The 27,211-nt window shown below is 37.2% G+C and overlaps 1 protein-coding gene across 1 annotated transcript in view; it reads right to left on the bottom strand.

Moving 5' to 3' along the window:
* Positions 1-6,393: 6,393 nt before the first annotated feature.
* The window catches only part of CNOT2 (CCR4-NOT transcription complex, subunit 2), a 38,863-nt gene continuing 18,045 nt past the window's right edge, over positions 6,394-27,211 (bottom strand). Inside the window, exons 5-14 of the mRNA XM_008949425.1 lie at positions 26,358-26,437; positions 25,136-25,261; positions 22,473-22,597; positions 20,791-20,911; positions 20,523-20,679; positions 16,847-16,908; positions 16,701-16,750; positions 15,741-15,841; positions 15,019-15,163; positions 6,394-7,536 (exon numbers count right to left, since the gene is read on the bottom strand). Coding sequence (XP_008947673.1) covers positions 7,450-7,536; positions 15,019-15,163; positions 15,741-15,841; positions 16,701-16,750; positions 16,847-16,908; positions 20,523-20,679; positions 20,791-20,911; positions 22,473-22,597; positions 25,136-25,261; positions 26,358-26,437 — 1,054 coding nt within the window. The 3' untranslated portion in view covers positions 6,394-7,449. The remainder of the gene's footprint in view (positions 7,537-15,018; positions 15,164-15,740; positions 15,842-16,700; positions 16,751-16,846; positions 16,909-20,522; positions 20,680-20,790; positions 20,912-22,472; positions 22,598-25,135; positions 25,262-26,357; positions 26,438-27,211) is intronic.

Here is a 27,211-nt window from a genome sequence, read left to right as displayed (position 1 = left end):
CTGCTGCTGCCATCGGCTAAAGCTCCCGCCGCTCCCCGCCTCCATCCCCGCCTCCTCCGGGGCTGAGGGGACCCGCCGGGGTGGGTGTAACCGTCACGCGAAAGAGGAAAAAAAAAGATGAATAAAATGTAAATGTAAACCCCGTTGACCTAATTCAGGTCCCTCCGGGGGTGGAAGGGACAGATTGCAACGGGATTATCTGGCCCGGGAGATTTGCTGTGCGGAGGGCTAGACTGGATTAATACTGGGTACCGTGCAAGGTGTAGCATCTAGAGGGGAGCAGGTGGGTAGGGGAATCCCAAAGCACCCCGATGTTGTTGCACCACGCTGTAGCCTGCCATGCACCAGCTCCCCTCTAGACCCAACATCCCCTCACAGGATGGGGAAGCAATCCTACAGGTAAATCCAGAAGAATAAAGTCATGGCTTGAGCCAGGCTACGAAAATAGTCTGTGCTTTGCAGTTCTTGCTGCTGGCTTGGTTAAGTCCCGGAGAGTCCGTGTGAAGTCATGTGCAGTACTCCTGGGTGTCATAATGTACAGGGTCTCTACATATATGCATAGAGTCTGGACCCAAAATTAAAGAAATTAAATATCTGGAAGAGAGGAAGCAGCTGCTATTTTCACCCTATTAACTGAGAAGGGAAAACATAGAAGTCAGTCAAGTGTTATCCTGTCTCAGCGTGGCTTTTTGGGGCTGCAGGGCAAGTGCTCTGCTCTGGCCAGCCCCAAATCCAGCATCTGCACAGCAGGGTCAAAACCAGCCTCTTTCATTATTATTTGAAGATAATGGGTAAGCAAGATGGTAGCTGTCAAAATGTTTTACATAATTGCTTTCAACAGGAAGGTATTAACCTTTGAAAGTTTGCCTTAGGAAGTGTCCTCTTTGAAGCAGCTCTGCAGAAACGCAGTCTATCCAAGAAAATACAGTCATTTTGCAAATAAAGTTTGGTTATTGCCCAGTATTTCCCACCATGGCAACACAACAGAACAAGCTCTTTGATGCCAAAGTACCAAAAGCAATGGTTATATTTTTATTCTTGTAGTCTTTATCATAGGCAATTAGGTAGAACAAAATGTGACACTTTCAGAGCCGACAGCTGAACTTGATGATACAGCAGACAAGAAAGTACAGAAACAATAGAAAAATAAGTGCAGGAAATAGCCCTTTTCTTTGGCCACCGTTTTCAATCACTCACCCACTGCAGACTGTGATGTCAAACTTTTACAAATAAAGTTGATCCATAGGTTCGCCAAATGGACTATTGAGCAGTGTTTGACAGGAAGGCCATTAGGAATCCATGCTGTGACACGAATACAAATGGATGCAAATATTGTCCTTGGTTGCACCAGCGCGCTACCACGCTGCCCTCAGGCCAGCTGCTCTGTAGTAGCCTTTCCTAATACCAAAGGGTTTCGGAACAATTACGCTAGCTCTAAGCTTGGGATAATTTTTATTTTGCTTAAACATGCAATAGGTTTTTACTCTAGGAAGTGAACTCATCTTGGTTAGTCCTCATCCCTGTTCAACCATCACCATCAGTCAGGCTTTGCTGCCAGCACTTGTGGTGATGGCAATCTTTGACGGTGGGGCTTGCGGCACAGAGCTTCCATATCATAAAAAATACATTTTTAATCAGGTAGATTTGCTGCTTGCCAACTGAAGGGAAGCTCCAGCCCCACTTTCCTAGTTCAGATGGGCTGTGACTTCTTGACTTCCTTACCTTCTGAACAGCTGGTGTTGTCTCCCTGTGATTGAACTTGGTTCAGTTCCTTGTTGTCCCCTGTACATGAAGTGCTGTCAGCCAAAAGCAAAGCAAAGGCAACAGCTCACTGCATGACACGGTAACCTTGAGAGCTATTCCTTCTGTGTGCATCCAACCCCTACACCTGTCGTAGCTGGAGATGCTGAGGCTGTACTTTAAGCGGGAACAGTGTTGAACATTCACCAGTAATCTCACTGGGTTTGAAGCTCTGCACAAATAACTCAGTCATGGTGGCAACGTCCATTTGGGTCAGCCGGGAGTGAAACGGGATCACCAGTGCCCGATTTGTACGAGAGCAAAGCTGTGTACCAGGGGCCTGTTGTGATGATTTTAGTTCTGACGTCACCTGCTGTGGGCAGGAGTCAGGACACTGGTTCAATGACCACAGGCTGTGTCAGGAGCAGCCAGGGCTGAGAAAGCCGGAGTACAAAGTTAAATGTCTGTATATGATTTTCAGCAGCAGGAGAACAGGTCGCTACCTGCTTTTTTGGGCCCTCCCTTGCCCTACAACTGAGGGGCAGGCTTACCTGTGGCCAACTGCTGATCAAACACCTGAAAGCCAGCTGGACGGTGGACATGCTGTGGCAGGGCTTTGTCACCACATGCCCACAGGGGCCAGCTGAAGGGAATGAGTTCACATGTACTTGTTTCCTTGCAGAAGTCTAGCAGTGGTCCTCAAGATGTCAAACGTGGAGCTGCCTTGTGGCATCTTCCATGTAAGTGCCAGTAATGAACCTTTTCTGGCTTTACAAACAGCAGATGTGTATATAGACAACAACAAAATGTCTTTTTGAAACCAATACTGTGATGCTCACCAGAAAGTAAATTGTCCTTCAAAAGAAGAGAAACCACAGCCAGCTGGTAGAAACCCACCAAGGAGCACAAATAGCTGTAACAGCCCTTTTGTCCAAAAGAAGAGCTGTAGAGAAAGCTGAAGAGTTTCCACAGGGCTTCATCGATGTTTGCATCAGACAGAGCAGCTTCTGGATGCCTGCCTTCCCTTCACTCCTCATCAGGGCTGCTTCACAGGGGATGCAGGATGGTCCAACCATGAAAACTGGCTGCTTCACTGGGTCGTTGCTTAAACCAGAGGGAATTCAAAGAAGTGATTTTGCAGGAAAATTCCAATATATACCCACATCAGTGGTATAGCATGTTAATAATGACAAGGGAATACAAAATCCAAACAAACTGAAGTCTAAGAAAATAAGGTGCAAGCTCATTTAGCACTGGTAATTCTGAAGAGGGTTAAATCAGTACTATTCAAAACTATTGTTTGATGTGCTTTAACATTACTTTCAAAAATATAAAGTTTAACTGCAACAGTAAAGTGGTAAACCTACTGAAGTAATTCAAACCACAATGTCAAAATAAGTCATCCAGCTGCAGTTCCTCAGGTCTGTTAAATGTACCAGAACCTTTCAGATTTGTGGAAATGAGAACATGCACACCCATCAGGAGAGAAACAAAACCAGCTACACCATTTTAATTCTCATATGATATATGAAAGTAAAAGCATCAATTGTCAATCCAGGATAACTGCTTAGTCCAATCTCCATCCTTTACCAGAATTCAGCTTTCACTAGCATGATGTTCAGGTAGCAGCACATTTTGAGGAACATGATGAAAGGGTACGGTATTTGAGAACTCACCAGAAGCAACACTTAAATCAAAAGCACTGTCTAGGTATCGCATGGTTAGGATGACATTCAGAGGCTCTTCTTAAACATGGCAGCTGGCAGGCAAATTTTTTTTTTTTTTTTTTTGTTTCAGTCAATACCCAGTCGTGGAAGTACTTTCAATCAGAAGTCACGGGGAATTCATTTAAAAAGAAAAAACAAAGTAAAATGCATTCCTTTTAGGTGACAAATACCTTTAAAATAACGTCACTTACAAAACGAACACCCTCCTTCAATAGCCACAGCCACCCATGAGCCATGAGATCAAGCTGTTAGTCCCACAGCCCTCTTTTGTTTTCCAGCACTGTTTACTTGGTTCCAAAGATGGTTTATGGTCAACAGAGAGAGTCCCTCAGCAATTTGTATGTTTTGCACCTGACTACAATTCACACAAGTCCTTATTTTGTGTACATTCTCCCCCTTTTTTTTTCATGGAAACTGTAAAAGGGGAACAGAAAAAGTACAAAAACTATTGGCTGGATTTCAGACATGATGGGCATTAAGTGTTGTGACTACACCTCTTTGTACCATATAGATGTCACGTGTGTAGAAGAGCAACGTGGTCAGTCATGAACCCTGACACACAGGCAGCCAACACTTCAACAGAGCTGCCAGCCACGTGCAAAATGCTTTACCCACGTGAGTATCTGCAGGCTTCCCTGGATTACTTGGGTCTTCAATTAGATTAATCAAGCCCATGAAGGTTCTCATATGCTTAAGTATTTGTGGCACCAGGTACTAAGGCAGAGGAGACAGAACCCTGGGTGGGTTTTGTGTATGTTTGGTCATTTTTGAGCACCCAGGTGGAGTCCCATCACCTCCTTCCACCTTGGTATCCTCAATTTTCCCACAAGCAGAACATTTTTAGTAATAACTTAAAATAACGACTGCAAGTGTTTTCTGCAGTACTGGAGATAATTAAGCAGGTGAAGCCAATTTTAATTCTGGAAATTCGGGGTAGTGGAGCTAACTACTCAAGAAAGATTTATCAACTATATGCAATAAGGAACAATTAATATAAGAGTGTGTCAAACTGGCGAGAAATAGGAATACTACTTGTTTCCAAGAACACTGGGCTCACTACTCAAAACTTACCTTGCACACCATTTGTGTAATGTTATAATTACAGGGAAATTGTATTTTTAAACCAGCATTGTATTATCTTCCCCTAATTCATAGTGTTAGTGGAATGTAAAAACATATTAAATAAGCCTTAAAACTTAACATTCTCCAGGTCATCAGCTGCCAATTTGCCACGTGTGTATATATGTGTAAACAAGGACTGAACTTTTCTTCCTTTTCAGAAAAAAAGGCAGTATGTTTTTCCTCCAATTTTTTTTTTTTTTAAATTAATGTAGTATCAGCTAAGAAGTGTTTCAAATTTTATACTTTGCTTTCTGTTTAAACCTGTTTCTCCTGCTTCAACCCAGAATGCAACATGAAATTAAGTCACAGATTTTAAAGTCTCCATATATGCTTATTTAACCAACAAACATGAGACAGACTGTTCTTCCCCTTGGAAGGAGCAAAACACCGAGTTCCTTGCTCATTAGTGAGAGGTTTGCTAAAATGAAGCATCTCACATTTTGGAAGTATCATGCAGTTGAATACAACTGCATCATCAAAGTAATTTTTTAAGAAATAAAGATCCCAATTTCAGATAATTGTTCTTAAAATACCATAGGTATTTAAGTAGTAAAAGATACCATTTTAAACCTAACTTATCTTGCTCCCTTTACCTTATCTGTTCTTCATTTTTATGAGATTGGCTATGCAGATGAAAAATGGCATTAAAAAAAACCCTCAAGCCCATATAATAAGAAATAGTCGCATTTGATTCAAAGATCTAAATGTTGTTTCAGGAACCCTAAAAAAATAAAATAAAAAAATGCAAAGATCACAGCAGACTTCTGACAGTAAAAAATGGAACATTGAGAAAGATGCTTTTGGAAATGATCCTTTAAGATTCATAAATTTGTTTGAATAGTCAAAGATGTTTGTACCTGCGCTCTGATTTGAGGAAAAAAAAAAAAGCCACCATCTATTTCAGCTGTGTTAGCCATCATCTGGGTTATAACCATCCTCCTCTTTCAAGCCGAGAAAGCAATTTTCTTTAATAATAAAAAAAAAATATAATCAATTTTTGTCTATCATCTTAAAACAGATATTGAAAAGAAGCAGAATTTAGAATTGTTACACACTTGATACAGAACCACAGCAATGCCATTAATGATCCAACTTCCAAGCATAATTCAACACATGCTAACAAGTTGGTTTGGTACCAAACAGAAAAACAGGTCAAAACCTAAAAATATGTCCCTGCTATTCACCGAGAGGTGTTTTGCTGTCTTTTCTTGCTTTGGTAATTTCAGGCATTTTGAAATAGTTCGCATCAGCAGAAGCAACTCAATGGGGAGTGGCAGCCACATCAAGACAAAGGGAAGTATCCAATGGTTCAGATTTTTTCCTCCTCTGCTCTAGAGAACGGTTGCAGTTTTCAGAACCAGTGTTTTTCATGTTTGTTTGTGTCTGAGAGTTCAAGTACTAGTGATTATCAAATGAAACTTATTTCTATTTTAAGTGGGGAAATACCAACCTGGAACTAAGCCATGCACCATTCTAAACCATCTTCTTCCAAGTGTTCCTTCTCTGATGAATTCTTGAAGCATCTTCAATGTTACCCACCTGCCTTTCTAAGATGATTTCTATTTGCTGTTACAGAGAGGGGATCTGAAACCAAGGTTAACCAAAACCTTTTGGCCGTGGAAACTTTAGTGTGCAAAGGAATACAAAACTCTCTCAGAAATTTACTCATCAGCAGCAAAAAGACTCTTCAAGTGTCTTAACCACTGTACAGCTTGATAGTTTTAATACTTCAACTTTTTTTTTTTTTCCATTTTTCATCGTTGAAGAAATAATTTCACAATCTCAAATCAAAGTCAACACTGCAGTGAGGAGAGCTTTTCTACTTTATTACAAAGAGAAGAAGCCTTTATGTGGTCAGAAAATACAAGATTGATCTTTTTTTTTTTTTCTCTTCCTATGAAACGCTGCTGTTCAAACAGCCAGAGTGAATTGTCTCAGTTCACTTCTTTAAGTCCCATCACATTCACTTGGGTATGGATGTCCTTGGCTGCTGAAAATCTGGCCCTTTAGTGCACAGGGCGACAAAGTAGTCCCCTGACCAGCAGTTCCAGAATGTCCCGTTTTCATATATTGCATCCATGCACACCTCCTAAAAATGAGGTACAGCAGGGCAAACATTTTCCAAAATAGATGTCATATATATAATATATACACATTCGTACATACATACCTTTATTCATGTGATGTCCAAAAATTTAAAAAAAATGTACACATTTATTACAAAATCGTAACAAAGACTGGACAGTGTTTTGCTCATTCTGGAAAGATGAAGCTCAGTAATACACAACTCTGGAAACTAACCAGAGACTGTGGCAATATCTTTCTTCTAAACAGTCAGATATTCTTGCATTAAGCTTGGCGAAAACTGCCTTTCAAAAACAGAAGGGGAAGTAAAATGAAGGAAGCAAACCTTGCTCATCTTTCCAAATGAAATACGAGAAGGATCTTCACATAAAAATGCACAAACATTTTTTATTACCAATAGTGCTACAATGAACAATGCAAATTTTGTTGTCTAATTTTTTGCCTCTTTTCTTTTTTTTGTTTTTACATTTTGGAAAACTAAGTGGTAAACTTTTGTCAGTGTACTTGCTTGTCTTTACAGACCCAAGCTTGTCTGCTGGCAAAAAATAAAACAGAAACAAAAATTCAGACCCTGCTCAAACTAAAGAAAAACAATTACAAATTTAGTTGTTGGGCAGCACATAATTAGTAAGGCAGGACCTCAAATGGTGACCCTTCGCATGAGCCAATTGCCAGATCCTCAAGGAATTAAAACCAGGATGCCTGAGCCACATCAGTTCTGCAGTTATGTTGAGTATTGTGCTGAGACAGCCATACCCCAAGAAAAGGGAAGTCTTTAGAAGGCTTGCTGAGCAGGGTTGTAGTTGAAGGTTGATGGCAGATGAGGCCTTTCTTCTAATTTGTCATATTCCAGATGGAACTCCTACAATTAAAATAAAAAAAAAAAAGAAGACAAAACCAAATAAAGCAAGATATCATGTACCTGTTGAGACCTGGTCTTTCTACCAGTTATACTTGAAAAGCACAAATACAGAAGAGATCACGTCCTAACATATCGTAATGCAAAACACATGGTTTTGTTTTCTTGAATTCTGTATTTTAAGTAGAAAATAGTCAATATGCTAAGCCATTACACCTACAGCACGTAGGCTCTCCTTTTTCATGTTACGCTACTCTCAGAACCCTAGTTACGATCTCAAAAAATTTTACACACACACACACACACACACACTTTTATGAATAAAAGCTTCCGTCTTTGAACACATCAGACATACAGAGACTTATTTTGGAAAACTGAAGTTTGGGGATATTTTGTGGCATACTACAAGGCCCATCTGTACACTAAACTAGCTACTTTTCTTCTTTAGGTATGCTACCTAAAATGCTAAAGACAAAGTACTGAGATCTACTTAAGTTAGAATTTAACAGAGTATCCCACTACATTTCATACTAAGATTTCAGCTTCAGACTCGCCTAATCCTCCTGTACAGCCCGAGCTCCTTGCTTCTGTATCACACTGCCAACATCTTTCCAGAGAAATTCTCTCAGTGTTTTATAAACAGCCACACAGAATACAAATCTTTGCCCATGTACTCGAATGCCACACAAGCTACTGGTTCCTAAATAAGCAGCATGATTGTCTCACCAGCACAATCACCTGACTTTTGTTTGGGGGCATCTGGTTTCCATAATTGTAAAACATTTTGATGATCCATTAGGAATTCTGACTACAGCAGCTACTATGAAACAGATTCTAACCACCCTCAATGACTAAATGCATCCTGATTATTACCATGAAAAAACCCAAATTCCTTCCTTGTGCCCTTAATTTGTGCACACAACCCTAACAAGTGCATTTCGATATTTGGTGCTCCTTACTTCACTTATACAAAAATGTACAAGGTCTTACTTAAATCTTATATTTTTCAGATCCTTTCAGCAGTTTAACTGTGTCTCATCCCCATTTTATCTTCTTTCAAGAAACAGAGTAAGCGGAAGTTGCAGAACTGTTCTTTAAGGGCCCTTCTTGGTAATGCCACAACAGCTGCCTTGGGACACGCACAGTAATTTATCTTGCCTAACTCAGTAACTAGCCTCAGCAGAACGTTGGCTGTATCTGCAGAGCAAACACTTCACTACTTTTATATACAGATGAAAACACTAAGAGTAGCGAAGACATTATTTTAGAACAACCCCTAAAGTGATTAAACAGTACAATATATCAGTTTTTACAGGTAGGCAAACTAAATTAAAGACCAAAACAATTCAAGACCAGAAATAAAATCTAGGAAATCCAGCTCTCAGACCTCTCTTCTTTAAGATAAAACAAGGTTCCTCTACCACAGAAAGAACATTAGCATGGTAAGGAAAGAAAGTTGGGGAAAATGTTAAGCATTTAGTAAGTCTGTATTCCCCAGAGGATATGGTCCCCAAGCCTCGAAAACCCTAGAAAAACCTATGTGAGGTTACAGCCACACACCCCAAAGTGCTGCACATCTGCTTCATTTCTAGTTCCCTGCTCTCTACTCCAGCCTAGGGTTTTCTTAGTTGGTTAGGTTTTTTTGTTGTTGTTGTTAGATGGTGTGGGGTGGGTTTTTTTTCGCCCCTCTCTCTCCATTTTGGTGGTGGGTAGGTTTGTTTGGGCTTTTTTAAGTTATATATACATAAGTCAATTGCTTTTGGCAGTCCTAATCAACACTGCATTCTAGCTGGTGTACATTCTCTTTTTGTGTAGACACAGACACATGCTGATACTGAAGAAATGCCTCTTCCCTCTTTCTGTCAGAAGCAAGATGGAGGTCTAAAATTTATGTAGGTATTTTGGTCCCAAAGGCTGACTTACACTTCATCAGCTCTGAAGTCATTTTGCAATAGAAAAAAATACCACTCAAACTTTTATCCTATTCATAGCTTTCAAGTTTCCATTTTGCATATAATTGTTGAAGGGTCTGCAGATTACTATCAACCTCTGGCCAACTTCACTCAGTTATGTGAACCTCCACATACTTTAAACTGCCTTCGAAATTACCCACAGAAAAGAATGAGTACTCAACTGGTAAAAGAGTATCAGTAGTCAAAAAAGGGCTTTCCAAACATAAGGGGTTTGCCTGCCTCTAGTATTTGTAGTAGCTGTGAGCAAGGTGTGTGTCTGAAAGAAATGCCTGGTAGCTTGAGGAGTCCTTTTTGTGCCACAAACTGGAGGCTCCTCATACAGAAGAAGGAATATGATTCCCTACTTAATTCTCTTTAGAAGTATGCGAGTTCATACTTCAAACTGTCATTGTTTTTTAAAATAAACAGGCTTAACCCAGCCTTTTTGCATCCCAGTGTCAGCAATGCTCAAGTCCAATATCCAGTAGCGTATATGAACACCTAAAGCTGTATCTGACAACACCAAAAAAAGAACGCGGTGACCAATATTTTTGCAAACTAAAAGGTAATTATTTATTACATATAGAAAAAATACTAGTATTACAGGTATACTTTTTGGTTCTGCTTTTGATTCCAGGGGCCACTGTGGTTTAGCATGTGAACATTAGTACCGATATTTTTTAATATAAACAGATACAAATAAAATGTTAAAAAGTGCCATTTATCCATTGACAAACGTTGTTTTATATTCTACATGGAAGTAATTATTAAAAATTAAATATCTTTTATTAACCAAGAATGATGAATACTAAATGTGTGTGGAACATTACAGCGCATGTGTGATACTAAATAAATTGTTTTACGCAAAGAAATCAATCACTTCTTACGTCATCCTGAAAATTTGTTTTGATGACAAAGTTACATCAGCCTGCACATGTAGAAACAATAATAGGTAAGAATACTAAAGAAAGAAGAGAGCTGTTTAAGGTGATCCATAGCATTAGCAAAGTAAACCAAACCAAAACTTATAGAGTAGGAAGTGTCCCAAGGACAAAATATTCTGGAGTGTTTAAGTCTATCAAAGCTGATGTTAGAAACCCCATGGCTAGCTCAAAAATTCCAAATGGGACCAAAACCCCAGCATTTATAGTGGCTTAAAGATGGATGGCACATCTCTGTTAGAAGAACAATTTTAACTTTTTAGTAATTATAAAAGTATTTAAATTAATATTAGTCTTAAAAGTATAGGGAGTAATTTAATACAGGCAGCAACTATCATATGCAAATAAACACTTGGACATTCAACTTTCTCTCCCGTAAAGAACTCCACATTTTATAGCTACAAAATCACAGTTTTATAATCTTGTTCCTTAAATGTGATTACTTTGCAAAGGAGAAATTCCAGACTGTTTACTTCAGACAATTTAAACTAGGATTTCAGTAAATATCCAACCGTAGAAGGCATTTTTGGTGTCATATCCACTTTCCTTCCTCTCTCATCTCCTCATCATCAGCAAACTATGCAGCCAAATCCTCAGTGAAAAAAAAATCAAAGTGTCTAACCATACTGTACTTTTCACATGTCCTAGGATGAAAAACCATATACACAGACAAATCTGCAGCTGGCATTTTCCTACATTTTGTTTTGCATTTAACGTGAATTTGAAGTTTATTGTCACTCTTATTGTTTCACATTTATTACCATGTATCAACATAGAATTAATTTGATTTTATTTCCTAACAGTTCAGGAATTGTCCTCAGCTATTTTGCTGCATCCTTCAGTCTATTATCTATTAGGAATATAAACTAGACCATACAGCTTAATAAAAAAGATATATATATTATTTGATGTTTATCCAGTCTATGGGGCTTTGTTAAAACTAGTTGAGGACATTACCAAAAAATCTGTTAAAACATGTCTGGTTTATGCTTATACAAACTTAGTCTTAAGATTTAGTAGCATTATCCAAAGTAAACAGTTGTATTTCACTGCATCTATCATACTGCAGCACAATTTAAAATAGGTACAATAAACACATAAGCTGATAATGCATAATGCACCAAGCCTGCAAAGCACAATACATTAAAATATATGCTGCCCTATATTTCAGCATATACACTAGAACAGCATACAAATTTTATAAAGCACCCTGAAAAACAACTGTGTTTACATATAAGACAGTAATTTACCAGAAATAATTATTGTCTGGCTGCTTTAAAAAAGGACTAATGAAAGTGTTAACCAGCAGTTACTACTGTGGCCTTCTAAGGAACTGATATTCCCAACATTCACTAATAATGTAGGAGTTAGAGACTGCAATTTTCCAGAATTTGTTGGTTTTTTTTTTTGTTTCTTTGTTCCTCCCCGCCCCCCAACTTCTTATATTTTTAATTTCCTGAAACATTATTTAATACTTCTGCTTTTGTTAGAAAAAAGTTTACTTTGCCATACATTTCTTTGCATTCAAAGCCAGACGGAGTTATCAAATACCGCCATTCCCCTTATGGTAAGTCTATGTTAGTCTTCATCCACGGCAATGTCTGCTCCAGAAATCAGTACTGGAGGTAACAACATCACCATACAATGCAAAGGTCAGACCTGACATACATCTATGTTCTTATTTATTTATCATAGATGGAAACGTCACAGAGTTATTTCTAGCAAGCAATTCCTTTTCCATGTAACAAAATAGCAATTTACCCCCAAAGCCTTCTCTAGCTTCCTGTGATCAACACACAACTTGCCGGTAGTATTTTGCCCCAAGCTAATTTTAAATAAAATTTTCAAAACAATATGTGAAAAATATTAATGTAAAAATTTCTGATTTTTTATATTAAGAAATAATATTATCTCTTACTATGGCCACTGGAGTAAATAGAATATCATATTTCTTGCTTACCACTGCAGATGCAAAACTTCAAAAAATACTGTCCCCCTCTAGTACTAGCTAAGAATTTCTTCATAATGTTGGGAGAATTATCTTCAGGATAGAGAGAAAAGAGAAGGCCATCTGTGTAGACCTTGGGCAAAATAACCCAGAGAACAGTAGTGATTTGTATCTGTCTCCCACTGCACTATCTCCAGGAGTGCCTAACAGCTGAAGCCAGCTCTAGTCTTTAAGACAGAAAGGATGCGGTGTGCTAATTAACAACTCAAGGACTGGACAGTGAATTTCAGGACAGCACTCAGAACTTGGAGATAATACCATCTTCAAAAATAATGCTTAAGCATCAAGTAGCAGCTTCATACATTTTACTACAGGTAGAAAAAGAAGAGACAAAGATGTTGCTATCCCTATACAATGGGGGACAAGTTCCTTGCTGCAAAAGAAATGCTGTGTTTCCACCTAGGGTAAAAACTCAATTCCACTGATGCATGAGCCTACATGAGGCTCTTACTGCTCATAAATAAATGGAGCATACTCAGTTGATTCTAAAGAAGAAATCTATCCTTTCAAAAGGTAATTACTTCCCTCTGATGATCTTACATAATAAAAAACGAGCTTTAAACAGCATCTTGGGAAACTTAAAGTACACCAAGCAGCAAATAAATAATTCAAGTAGAAATTAAAACTTTGGGTTTGTTTGGGTTTTCTTTTGAGGGGAGTGATGGTTTTGCTTGAAAATTCTGAAACTACCTTATACTTATGGAAAAAATAATACAAATGGGGCTTGTCATTAAAACCTTCAGTTCCAGAAATCTTGGTTTACCTATGGTCCCCAGATAGGATGCAGAGACAGCGAGTCATGCATGCAAATGAACTGACCCTCCTGTATCATCTGCTGACCCTCCTGTATCATCTGGGGCAACTAAAGCACTCATTTCTGAGAGCAGCTTTCACAAACTAAGCTAATTTACTGGGGGCAATGGGGGAGAAAGGAAAAAGAGCATTGTATCTAGTTAATCTCTAGATGATTGCAAACTTCAGTATACAAGCTAGGAAGAAATGTAATGCACTTAATGGGGAGAACACCAAACTTTATTCCCTTAATTTAGAGCTGATGTTTAAAAACAAATCCACAGACACGTAAATATTTAATTCAGCATCTGAAAGTATATAGATGCAACTTGATCACAGAAATGAAATGCCTTTTCAGCAAACAACTAGTAAGCTAGGCTTAAGTGAAAAGGTGAAATTTGTGATTATACAAAATACCTGAGGCACGTGGAACCACAAAATATAATTCCAACATGCTTGAACTACATCAGATGAGCTCAAGGCTTCAAGATTAATCTGGTCTGATCTGGTATGTGTTTCTTTCTTTTTTTTTTTTTTTTTTTAGAGAGAAGCAAGGGTGTGATCCATATCTACAGAAGTTCTGACGTGCAAGTTTCATGTTTGCTCTTTCAATATGTCAGTTAAAACTTGAAGCAAAATCATGCCACATGCATAAAAACTCATTAACCAAACTTAAGTGGGGAATGAGATTCTTGACAAGTGATTTAACTCAAACAGACTCTAGGCAGGTGTAATTGTTGTATGCAAACTGTGAATGTATCTTTTTCCAGCTCTAGCTGAAGCTGAATGCATTACCTTGTAGGGCAGGCTACTTTCAGAAGAGCACACCTCTTGCCAGGTTAATGAATGTTTGCACTCCTAATTACTCAAATAGTGTTTTGCCACATATCTACTTTAGAAAACATCTTTGCTTTAGTGGGGAAGAGAAATCACAGAAATCACGATCCAGCCAGCAAAAGGCCTTGTACAATATGGTCTTAAAAGCTGGAATTGGAAGACAGATGGTCTTAAAATTTGAAAGATACTGAAAATTAGTCATCTTCAGGGGAGGGTGGAGAAAAGGAAGCACAACACTATAAACTTCTTCAGCTAACGAGTAAAGGGTGAACATAACTGACAGTATTCATGGACAGAAGGGAACAAATAGACTATGAGAAATGGGAAGGCAGAAGAGTCATAGCTTTCTGTTTTTTTCTAAAATGCCTCTTGGCCTAGAATTCAGAAAACAGGCATCATGAAAATATGCCTCCTCCCTAAAACAAGTGATTTCTTTCAGAGTACTCTGTTGTTCAAACAACAGAGCACAAAGTCCCACAGTATGCTCAAGGAGAGACAGCGTAACTGAAAAATAAAAAATAAAACTCCCCCCACATATCCCACTTCCACTTTTGTTTCCAAAGCGAGATGTGGTAGCTCCCTATTTAATTTTCTGAAGCAAACTATTAAAATATTTGCAAGCATGACTTTTAAAAGGCCAAATAAAGCTTTCTATTCTATAATCACGTACTTGAAAAAAGCTTTCAATTTTAACAAAACTTGTAACAGAATCTCTATATCCTTGTCTCTTCCAAACAAAACTGGAAATGGAGAGACAGCTCCTCCTTTTCCACAAGCAAGCCAGTGTTTTAGGCAATCTTTATTCCTGTATACATCAGATATTAAGATAGTGAACCTGAACAACAGGAAGTTAAAGAGTTTGAGTTTTTTGAGGAGGAGGTTGGGTTTTACTTTTGTCTTTCTAAAAATACATCGTTGAAAGACTTAAAAAATCTGCACAAGGGAAAAGAGATACCTTAGCTACTTTCCTCCAGTTAAGACAGTCAAAGAAGTAATATGTTCCCCTCTCGTACGTATTGGTTTTCATTGTTGGCTCCATGCCGGGTGCCCTGGTGATCCATACTCGTTCTTCTTTGTGGTATCTCCAATCCCGGTTAAATCTTCCATTTTTAATAGGAAGGAAAGATAGTTTTTAGTGTTAGTTGTCTAACTTTGACTTAATAACAAAAAAATTCAAAGCGTTTCAATCAAAACTGTACAATGCATTCAAAACCAAAACAAAATTTCTAACGACATCGTTATACCAGTGATCTCATACCTCTTCCGCACAATTATTACACCTCAAACTATCATATATAAAACTAAGTAGTCTAGCAGGTTCACACAACAAATTCCTTTTACGATTTATTTAGTGGTTTTCATTTTGTTCAAGATAGGTAAGTTAGATGTTTAATAATGGCTGGCACACGCCACTTTTTCACAGTGCTTCATAATATTGCAAAATTCATGAGACAGACTTTTGATTTCCACTGTATGAATGAAAAAAAAAGTACAAAATAGAACCAAGGTTGGAGGAGGTAATTAAAAAAAAGGTTTCCAGCTGTAGATTGACTAAGCTTCTGTTTTCAGTGTCTAACTTGTTGGGTTTTTGGTCGCTTTTTTTTCTTTTTAACATCTACTACTTCATTACTGCAATAGATTAAATCATATAAGACTGACAAAATAGTTTGAACGTACAGCTCTACTGCTGCTAATAGCTGTAATACATCTCCTCCATTCATGTAATAGAGATAAAACAGGAGATCTTCTCCATATCGGCCAAGTTTTATTGCAGCCAGCTGCAAAAGATTGAAGAAAATGAGGATGAAAAATCACAATAGATAAAAGTTTTAAGACATACTATCCCACTTTAACACAAGGATACATCCAGAACGTGCTTCCATCCTAAGTGTTGCAACTGATACTCTAATATAACAAGAGTAACTATTATAAAAACAATCAAATTCTATCCACTTTTAGTTAACCTTTCTAAGTTAAAGGATACAGTAGAAAAATAAACAGGAGTAATGTATGAGCAAGACAGAATTTTCTCACTCTACCTGTGTGTACCCGCATCTTACTTTTTTTATATTAAAAAAATCAAGTATCTATAGGCATTTGCTCACTTCATACTCTATTAAGTAGCATTACTAAAATGTCTTACAATATTTCTCAATGATCCTTCTTACAGAATTACAATAGCTCAAAGAAAATAGATCTAAAAAAAAAAAAGAAATGCCTATTCGCACAGATATGGAATGCAACAAATAAATGTGAGAATATCTTGAACCATGATTCCAAGCTTATGGTAAGAAGAAATATCTCAATTTATATATGGCACTTGAATATTACAGTATGTGGACTATAACAAACTTCTGCTTTGAATGAAAGGCAAACTTTTAATAATATAATGTTTCTTATGTTCTTAAAAGCAGCGTTTTCTTCTGCTAACCACACTCAGTTTTGTCTTCCCTCTCTTTTTCTAAGATGGAATGGGTGCATAAGTGTCCAATTAGTCGTTTAATATATCACTGTTCCTAAAAAAAATTTGGACCATCCATAAGATGCACTGATTTTGAGTATTACCTATCTGAAAGAAAATTTCGATAATTACTGGTAACAAATTTACAAAAATTACGCACACACAGACGTACTCACCTTATCCCTAATGTGAATGTTAGTTAAGTATTCAGATGGAACATGGAAGTCTAAAAAAGAATCGGAATTGAAGCAACTATTAAGACATGTAAATGAATATAATTCGCAAATATTAATACTGAATTAAGTAGTTATTTCTCTCTTACCTATGTCTTGAGGTCGACAAGGTGACGATGCCCATGGTGATGCAAATTTGGGATAAAGATTTCTGAAGAAAAAGAACAGAACAAGTTTATCAAAAATCAAAACCAAACCAACCACATAAAACAATTCCATAACCAACCTCACAAGCCTAAAAAACATACCACACAACTGAAATCACTAGCAGGAGGGAGAAGGAGGGAGAAAAGGAAAGTTCCAGCCCATTTTCCTAAAATAGTTACATATATTCATTTTCTTATTAATACGTGGAGTAAGATTGTGTTTAAAAGTGCCACGGGAGTCTACATGGGTTAATCTGTCATTCCTTAAGTGCCAGGGATCCCAACCCTCCTCAGTGATCAAATTTTACACAGGGTTTCAATTTGTGTAGGAACAGCTGCAACAAGCCTGGTGGGCTCTGATTTACTACCCTATGACTTAAAAGGGGAAGAAAAGCTTATACTGGCAGATTTTTTTTTTAAACTGGTAAACATTTTACTCTTCTTCTATATTTCAGTGATAATACGCTGAATTCCAGCACAACATGAATATAAATTGATTATGATTTAATATCTTATTTTCATAAAGATTTTGCTAATTTTTTTTAAATTGAGCCACTAGTTTAAAGAGAAAATGATGAACCTTCCAATTCTGCTACAATGAGTGATGCACTAAGGAATTAGTTTTCTAATTAACAGGTAGACAAGTGAAAAGAAGGACTGAGCAAAATGTACTCTTAGCCGGTAGCTACAGCCTGCTTTGAATTATCTATGATGGCATGCTATTATGGCAAGTTTTGAAAAGGAAACTTGAGTATGGTACACCCTACAAAATTCTTGCTTCCTTCTCATCAAAGGCCAAATAATTACTATTAAAAAATATAGAAAATCTACCAAATTGTCTGAACACAACCAACTCCCAGCTGAACTATATGGGCCGAAAACCACACTGATCAAGTGGTGTCAATGTTACTCTGGGCTAACTAATCTTACTGTAGGCAAAAATTATGCTTTAGAGCCTGAAGGAAGATTTCAGTGGCAAAATCTGCAGATGTTGAAAATAATGAAATGATACTGCCTACTGGAAGCATGGATAGGCATTACCCCAAGAAGAGTGTCACGTGTGCCCTAGAGGTTTAGTTTCCTAGAGCAAGGAATCCAGGATTCTACAGACTCAGAGTGCACCTCTGTATGCACTGAAAACTGAGGAGTTTGTACACAGTGTTCTCTCTATGATATAAACAAACCTCTACCAATGTAACATTTTTCAAGATGTTGGACAGCCTACAGTCTGTCTGATGAATATTTCAGAAAGCTTTACAACATGAACAAACAGCTGTACAGTCTCTAAAGAATGAAAAAAAATACAATTTTTTTTCATTTTTTTTTTTTTATGTAGAATTTTAAGTTATCTTAAGGGATTAAAAGTGTATTCCTTAACAAAGACAGAGGACTGTACAGGCAATACATAACCATTCTTTCAACAACCAAAATAAACCTTAACTGTCCTGCATAGAAAATCTATATAAAACCAGGAGTTAGGAGGGTTAATTCAAACCATTAGAGATATATACAGAATCCTAAAATTTTGTTTCTAAAAGCACATTTATTGTTCTAAGTGTTTTAAGTCAGACACGTATTTCTACCATCAGAAGTACCCTGCAAGGCAGAAAATGTTGGCTTTCTACATGTGAAAGGATTTTAGTTTTTCAAACAATTCATAAAGCAAGCAAAGGATGTTTAACATGAGGCAAGATGGCAGGCCAGACACTGACAACTGCACATGCTGTTTGCAAAGCTTTTCTGTAGTATAAAGTACAACCAATATTAACCCTACCCCATCCATTCAAGACACTAAATACCCTATGTACATTAAATATTAAAAGTATTAAAAACCCAGTTGTTAACAGCATAGCTGCTAAGGGAAAGCAGCAGCATGTCAGGTATATATACTGTTTGTGTACAAACACATGCTACTAATTTGGATGCTGTTTCCAGCAGCTGCATAACATAGCTACAAGTCATCACAGCATCAAATTATGTTTAGTATTCCTCTGCAGTGAGGTACTATGTAAACCTATGAGGTTTTATGTGGACTTTCCAGTATGCATGTTAAGCTTAAGCTCTATGTTAGTTGTTAAAATGAACTGATAACATGGAATAAAATATGAAATTCATGTACTATTATTCTGCATGCCAACACTTTGAGAAAGTAGCTGTATAACGAAATGATTCCTCTTGTGTCAAGGAACAACTCAAGAATTCAGATACAGCTGTGCCTGAAAGTATTTTGATGAGGAAAGGCAATCTACTTTCAGTTGATGAGTCTCAAAATTAAGTTTGAATAATTAACACTAAGAACAGTAAATTACTTAAGTATTGTGTAGCTCCAGGACACTCAGTCTCCCTGTCAGTGCTGTAAACTCTGGGACCACCAAGGAAAAGCAGTGACTTATGACCAGTGTAACTGTTCTTTATGCACTCTCTTTATGTTGTGGGAGAAGAGGATGGGACTGGGGAAACTACTGGATCCAACAGAGAAGTGGCCCGTTTTCATTACCCATGAAAATGATGCTATGTTAACAGAATGTATGCTGCAAATAACTACAGACAATTGACTTTTGGAGGACGGTTTTGAAACATTTTTAGAAGTGCCAATGGCATAACAATTTGACTAAGTTTGGATGTAAGCTCTACAGGAAGAATTTCTGGAAGCGGTGATTTCTAAAGAGTTACATCTCCAGAAAGAAATATATAAATTAATGCCAATTATTTCAAGACATAAAAATAAGGAGCCATTTTTCCTACCCTTTCCCCTCTCACCTTGATGCTCCCATTCACCAGTCTCCCCAGATTATATGCAGCTCTGTATCAATTTGTGAAACACAGAAACTGTGTGTGTGTCGGTTGTTTGGTCTTTATTTATTATGTTCAAACCTCAGAATACACACATTGCCTAATACTGTCAAATAAGGCTACCACTATGTAAATCTCTGCTGAAACAAAATGATGGGGGATGTACCAGAAATAAAATTTCTCTCATTATTACAGTCACCTAGGAAATACCAGTTTTGTCCAAAACTGATTTATGCTCCTTCTGTAACTAGTAGAGAAAGAGAGGCACATATCTTAAGCACTTATCTTACCATTAGTACAATTGCTAACTGCTTTTCTCCCCCCTGCCTCTACAGGAAGTCTACATGACTCAACTTAGGTGAACTGATTAACTAGAAGTTAATTTAAATGAAAATGTAGTTTTATAGCTAATCTTTGGTGCAGGGTAACACCGCAGATGCTCTGCTCATTATTGCAACAATATAAATCGAATTTACACACCAAACTGCTGAGAGTTAATTGTAGATATCCTCAAGGAATACTATCATGGGAAAAATAACATATATATGACATTTATTAACAATACACTGTTAATCCTTGAAGGAAGTCCTAAAATGGTTAGAAGAATAAGCAAAGCCACTATGTTTATTGACAGCTTCTATAACAAGATCTCAGTATGCCTTGAAGCACAATACTCTTGTTTATGAAAATTTTATTTTACTGTCATTACATTTTAAAATTTTATTTGGCAAAGTATCTTGATAGTCATGTGAGTTAAGTGTGCCTATAAAAAATGACAGCATAATAAAACCAAAACTGAAGACAGTACTGAAAACCAGAAACTTACTCAGGAGAGTTGAGATTGAGACCTAGTGTTGTTAAATCACTTCCTAATGCAAGATGTACCATTCCTGGATCTGTCTCTGCTGCCCTGATGAATGTTAACAAGCCAATCATTCCAAACTGGTCCGTCACCATCCCTTGAGGAATGTTGGTAACCCGACCTGGGCAAGAAGAACACATTAATTTTCTCCTTTCAAGAACTGGAAGAATCAGCAAGGTGATCTAAATGACTGTCAAAACTTTTAAAGAAGAAAAAATTAAATTACACATACCATCAGGTAACACCTGGATCCCTTTTTTCTGCTGGTTGTTGTTTTGCGTAGTTGAACTTTTATCTCCAGGAAACTTGGGCCCATCTGTGCTGGATGATGTTTTGCCTGATGTACTCAAATTCTGTTAGAAATAATTTGCAGAGTTGGCATGATGTAAACAAACCAAAAGGGAAAAACTTGTTAACCACACTTTCAGTCAAGTACTCTAAACCAGTATGTGAAGTTACTGTAATTAATTTAGACACTAAAATATAACCAAGCTGAAGCTTGAGTTCTGTGGACAAACCTTACATAATGTTTACCACTTCATAAAGTATACCTGTCATACAATAAGGGTTATTAATGAGGCAAGAGCATGCAGTCTAAAAGGATAAGAAAATATTTTACACCCGAGTTTCAACACACAATGGATATACCATGTGCCTGTGACTAGAGGGTACTTTGGACTCATCATATGATATATTCTTCCCCACACGGTCCTGCTCCTGTGTAACACTCCACGATGTAGCAACAGATAATAACTCAAGCCAATTTCAGGTGCAAGCAACATACAGTTGGCACATTTGCAGCTATCAGGAAAGAGATGTAAACACTATGTCTGGCAAGAAAACTGTGACTGCACTCCAGGAGCCCATATGTTGACAAAAGAATATCTTCCTTAACTAGTGTTTCTCACTCTTGTTTTGAGGATAAACCCGTGGTCATGCAATGCAATCACATTTACTCCCTCCTTTCTCACTGTATTCAACATGAACTGCATCAGAAGGTTCTCCACATGACAAACCTGCCCTTCCTCCCATCCCTTTTCTGAACAGCTGCATTTTTCAGTTTTCACGCTTCAGTTGTCACATCAACTACTTATTCATTTTTGTTTGTTTTATTACTTGTATTTGCAATCAGAAACTAGAACATTTTGTTAAATATTATTGGAAACTGTCCTCTGCTATCCAAACTTTATTCACCTTCCATTTGCAATAAAATAAAGCATTTGGGTTTTTTTTAAAAATTTTTCAGACTAAACAATGAAACACACCCGCCCCAATCTTATTATCTAAGCTATATATCTGATGCATGATAACTACAACAATACTTAGGATACAGCATATCCCACTAGCCTACAATATACTCATGAACACAATGGTCTCTATTACAAGATCTTCTTCCTTGCAATTTCATTTCCCCATCAAGAGATTTACCTTGAAGTCATATTGTACTACCTAACTTTTAAAGGATTTGACAGTTTTGCAGAAAGACGTTATAATGTGTACATTGGCACTACTGATGAGAAGTACCAACAGCAAAAATTAAGCTGGAACTGGTAGAAAAAAAAAAAAAAATCATGAATTGCAGAACTCAAAAAAAATATATATCAATTCTCAAAAATAAATTTTGAGGTGTTCTTGCAAGCACCGCCCTGGCCCCTCGACCAAATACAAAAGGATACACAAAAGTCATATGAAATTAAAAAAACAACTTAAAAGTGACTGTTGGAACCAAACAACTTCTTGAGAAATTCCATTTACACTGTTATATGAAATGCTGCTCATGCAAAATTCCTCATCAATTTAGAGGGGCAAATTTCAAAATCTTTTATTACAAATATAGTCACTGCCCATTTTAAAACACAATCCTCAAATGAAGTATGAACACTCAAAATAAGGGAAGATTTAATGTTTACTTACAGATTTATTGTCATCATTACTTGATGTTGGATCTTTGTAGCTGGAGCCTGGTAATGCTGGAAAATCTTCATTGTGTATTGAAAAGTCCTGGGACTGCTCACTTGCTGGTTTTGTTACCATTCCAACTATCATCAAAATGAAAGCAGGAATAACATTAAATGACTGGTAAGTAAAGAATTTTCTGCTGTTGATCTTGCTTACTGTCCATTTTCATTATGTGCAAGCTGTACAGCAGAAATTACTTTCAAAAAAACCAGGTAAACCAAAACAAAGCATATTCATTTAAAACAACCACACATATTAGACTAAAGCCTCTTATTTAGGTGTGAGCTGAGAAACACTCCAGGTTAAATTCATAGACACATTCACTGCTTTAAGAATGAAGCCCAGTATTTTTACCAGGAACAGCACCTGTTTTGCACATCTAAATAATCAAATAATCTTTTTACAGGCATTATTAAAGCGGTATTTAAGGAAATCCATTGATGAAGGAAGGATGTACTGCTTGTAAGATTATGATACATTTTTCCTCCATCCCCTAATTGCATGAAGAATTTCTTAGCATAATCTCTTTAGAAGCACATATTCCTAAAGGATGCCCAGCTAACTTGCAGCAAAACATATCACCAATTAAATACTTGCCTGTGACATAAGAATGACTCCTACTTTCAGTATGAAAACTGAAAGCATTTAGCCTGCAACTCTCAGTGCTCTGACCCTAATTTAAAAAAAGTAGGCCAGTCACATTGGAACATGGATTCCGACTACTGAAAAGCAACATTCTTTTTTTTTTTTTTTTTAATGCCAGCTGAAAAAAAACAAAACCCAAATCAAAACAAAAAAACCCAAAAGAAAATCCCCCACACCACACACCCGAGGGCAAATATTCTTTGCTGAGAGACAGAGAAGTAATACAGTCATTTGGTAGCAAACAACACTGCACTAGAGGAAGAGAAGACAGAAGGAAGTGTAGGGCCTGTTTTTCAAAGGTTCTTAAGAAATGTATAGCATCTAAAATGGTTCAGTAGTTGACTACACATGAGTTTCTTTAGTACTCGAGTTAGAGATCAAAGTTCCTTTATTTAAGGAAGAAAACCCACTGAGTTAATCTTGTTTCTGCAGTTCACTCTTTTCATCCAGAGTTACTACAATTTCTTCCACTGGATGAACAAAACTGATAAAGAATTAACTGTGCTGCATATTCTGAATCTTATCTAGAAGATACTTGAAGTCTCATTTTCCTGAATAAGCTAAGCATGAAGGAAGTAAGTCTCTGCTCAGTTTCAAACCTTCTTCTTCTTGACCACCACCAAAAGCACTCTCCACATTTTGTTGCTGAAGACAGTGTCCAGCACACCTCATATCCCCATTTCTTGACTGTTTGTACCAGCACACTCATTCCCTGCATTAAGCAGAGGCTCAGGATAACTCTTCACACAAAGAAATTTCTTCCCTGGTTCACCACAGAGTCATGTGAACTCTGGAGCTGTGCTAGCCCCAGAACGGGGAAATAGTCTAAGTACAGGAGCAATTACAGATTTTTTTAATGTGCTGAATGTTGAACTCCAGCTCTATTGCTGGACGCACATCTGTGTGGATCTCTTTCCCACCTTCTATCAAGTTTTCACATAAATGTTCACTTCCAGAGACAGACAAAATCTCATGTAAAACACAAGCCGTATTAGCTCTCCACTCTCAGTGTGACTTTTCAATGTCTTTATTTGGGGAAGTGAATTTCCCCTGTGTTTAGGAGCACTACAGCTTGTTTGTTTAACAATTTCTCACAGCTATCGTAAGCACAGGGCTCTGGTTACACCCAATCCATGAGGCTACTTTTTCCTGATAACGCGGTATCTATTATTTCTCTCCAATTAAAGCTGGAGCTATCTCTGAAAAACACCAGCTTTTTATAGTTATTTTGGGTTGGAAATTTGACAAGTATCACAAAAATAACTTCTGGTTATAAAAGCAACTTTTCAGAGCAGCTGATGCAACATGCATGACAAAATTACTAAAGCAGTAACAAAAAAGAATTATTCTGTCTCACACTAAGCTTACCTGAATTTTTTCCAGACCCCAATAATAAGATTTGTATCCACCTTAAAGTTTTTCCTTGCATATTTTTTTAAGCTGTTCAGCAAGAATTATATAAGACACAGACTTGGAAACTGACTGATAACAGTTGATGCTTACATGTTATTTTTTGAAATCTGATGTTCATTTTAAGAGTGACAGTGAACAGTACTACAGCAAGTATTACCAATAAACTGAACACATACAGTATGTTTACAGCTGCTGACAGTGATCAAGTATTTATAAAATTTACTACTCTGACATCAACAGTTCTTGTATACATGCCATTAGAAAACCACCCATTCACCTAAGAAATGTCAAGAGTGAGCAGCTTCAGAGTCATCATACCATACAGACTGAAACCTTCCAGAACCTCTACTGACCGTGGAACTAAAGCAGATGAGTACTACTTATGAAAGCCTATGGAGAACCTCCAATCACAGAAATAATAATTTATTTTGAAGGATGAGACTTGGGAGTTCAAGTGTCTAGCATTTTTTGAAAAATTGCCTATTACCTTATGAACAGCAAAAGGTGAATCAACCAAATACCAAATTTAATTCAAAGAATTTTCAAAAATATTGTCTTACCATAGGGTGCCCTTCCAGCTAAAGGGTTTATTAATGGAGTTGGATTGCCACTTCCTTCCCTTCTGTTTCTGTCTGCTAGTGCTGGAAAATCTGAGAGGTCCAGTCCTGTCACATTTTCACTTCCATCTACGACAAAAAGAGATATTTTAAAATTCCTTACTTTTTTTTAACTTGAAGACTTCTTTATGTGCAAGATAAATGTAGGATATGTTTTCTTCAAGTTGATTTTTTACTCTTAATATAATTAATACAAATAACTACAGCCTCTGTGTTACAAAACTAAAGGGCATCAATATGTTTGGTGTTTGTTTTTGAACAACAGCTGGTCAACAGTACTTAGTAACAAGGCCTACTCATTTTGAATTAAAGACTGCATGAATAAAATGCAGGCAGACTGTCAAAATTACAGTACTAGGATAAGTAGCCTGTTTTAAAATTTAAGGAGCTATCAAGAAGCAGTTTGAGAGAACATAATAATCCATATTATAAGTAGCATCAAGGAACACACTTGTCCTTAGAGAAGTTAAGATAAAGCTGAAGCAGCTGTAGAGCCAGTGCAGTGCAATGGGAACATTTTTTGATTTGCAGCAGAAAACGCTACACAGGTGAGGCCAGAGCTGCAGCTCTGGAAAGGTGTCAGAAAGTCCACCGGGATGCCCTCTGTGACGTCACTAGGACACCATGTTGCTTCATATACGCAGCCACCTACAGAAACGTCAGCATGCACAAACCAAAGGCATTTATGCACAAAGATGGTTTGCTCTCTGTAGTTCATTAAATTCAGGTGAGGAACTATTTCCAGAGAAAAATAACTCAAATAACTGATTGAAAGAATCCCATTCCAACCAGTTGTTCAAAGGGAGTTTGAAATTGCAAAAAAATATTTTCCCACTGTTTTTACCTTACATAATGTTTTCATAGAAAATAGATAAATCATTCCTTCTCTGATCTCCTTTTCAATTCCATAAGCTATTTTGAATTTCTAACTGACTAGGTATAATCTACAGTCATGTGATGTACAGTGGGTATGTTACAGAATACTTTCACCTCATCTTCAAAAGTATTAAAATGCAATGTTATTAAGTAGTATGAGTTTCACAGTACCACTTCTGGAGCAGCATTTCTACAGAACAACTGAAAATTGTATGAAATTTGCAATCCAACAGAACAAAGAAGTCTCTCTACTGTCCTTTAAGATCAGCATGAATGAAGGTAAACTCACCTGTTCCATTAAAAATGTTACTCGATAAGGAGTTATTCATTCCAAATGCCTGATTTCTGTTCATCCCAAATCCAGACATACTGTGAAAAAAATCCAGGAAGTCAGACAAAAGGGTATACATACTTTGCAATATCCAGTGGAAGGCATTAAGGGGTGGAAAAAAACCCTAATACACTTAAATTATTTCAAACTTAAGCAAGCCACATTAGTCTAAACTCAGTTTGTAATTATTTCCCTTTCTCCTTCCTAGTACTCTGAACAGCAGCAGCAGGCACTGCTCAATCAAGACAACCAGAGTAATTTCGTAACTTAGTTTTTTAATAGCTACTGTGTCTTAACACCAGCAAGTTACGACAAACACGGTCGTTAATGATTTCATATTGCATTTACTGCTGCTTCATTGTTCTATTTTGGAAAGTCAGACTTCAATCCATTCATTTTTGGGTAGAAAGCTGGATTATGGAAGAGATCAAGTCTGCCATGACTCCATTATAATGTTCATATGGCACTGTTAGGAGCATAGGGGTAGGCTGTCACACAGGGACACCAGCTAAACTGAACTTGATATAGTCAGGCAAAAATGGTTTGAAGACATCTAAATATCATACAGGACTACTGTGTTTGGAAAGACATTCTGACACATCATCTGCTTTGTTCTGGGCAAGCTGAAGATGTTGAGAAGCCCAAAGGCAGGCCTCAGCTAAGTGAAATTCTGAATTTCTGCCCTGTGGTAAACTACAATATCCACTTTTCCTCTGTAACAGGATCTAAATCAATGTTTTAGAAGCTTCTGTAAATAAAAATGTCAAACGTTTTCTAGTGAAAATCTAGGAAACCTTCACAAGACATTTTCC

Source organism: Merops nubicus, unplaced genomic scaffold (genome assembly GCF_000691845.1).
Source record: "Merops nubicus isolate BGI_N331 unplaced genomic scaffold, ASM69184v1 scaffold8661, whole genome shotgun sequence".
In the NCBI taxonomy this organism is placed as follows: Eukaryota; Metazoa; Chordata; class Aves; order Coraciiformes; family Meropidae; genus Merops; species Merops nubicus.
Note: the sequence above shows the minus strand (reverse complement) of the source record. Positions and strands in the feature narration are given on the sequence as shown.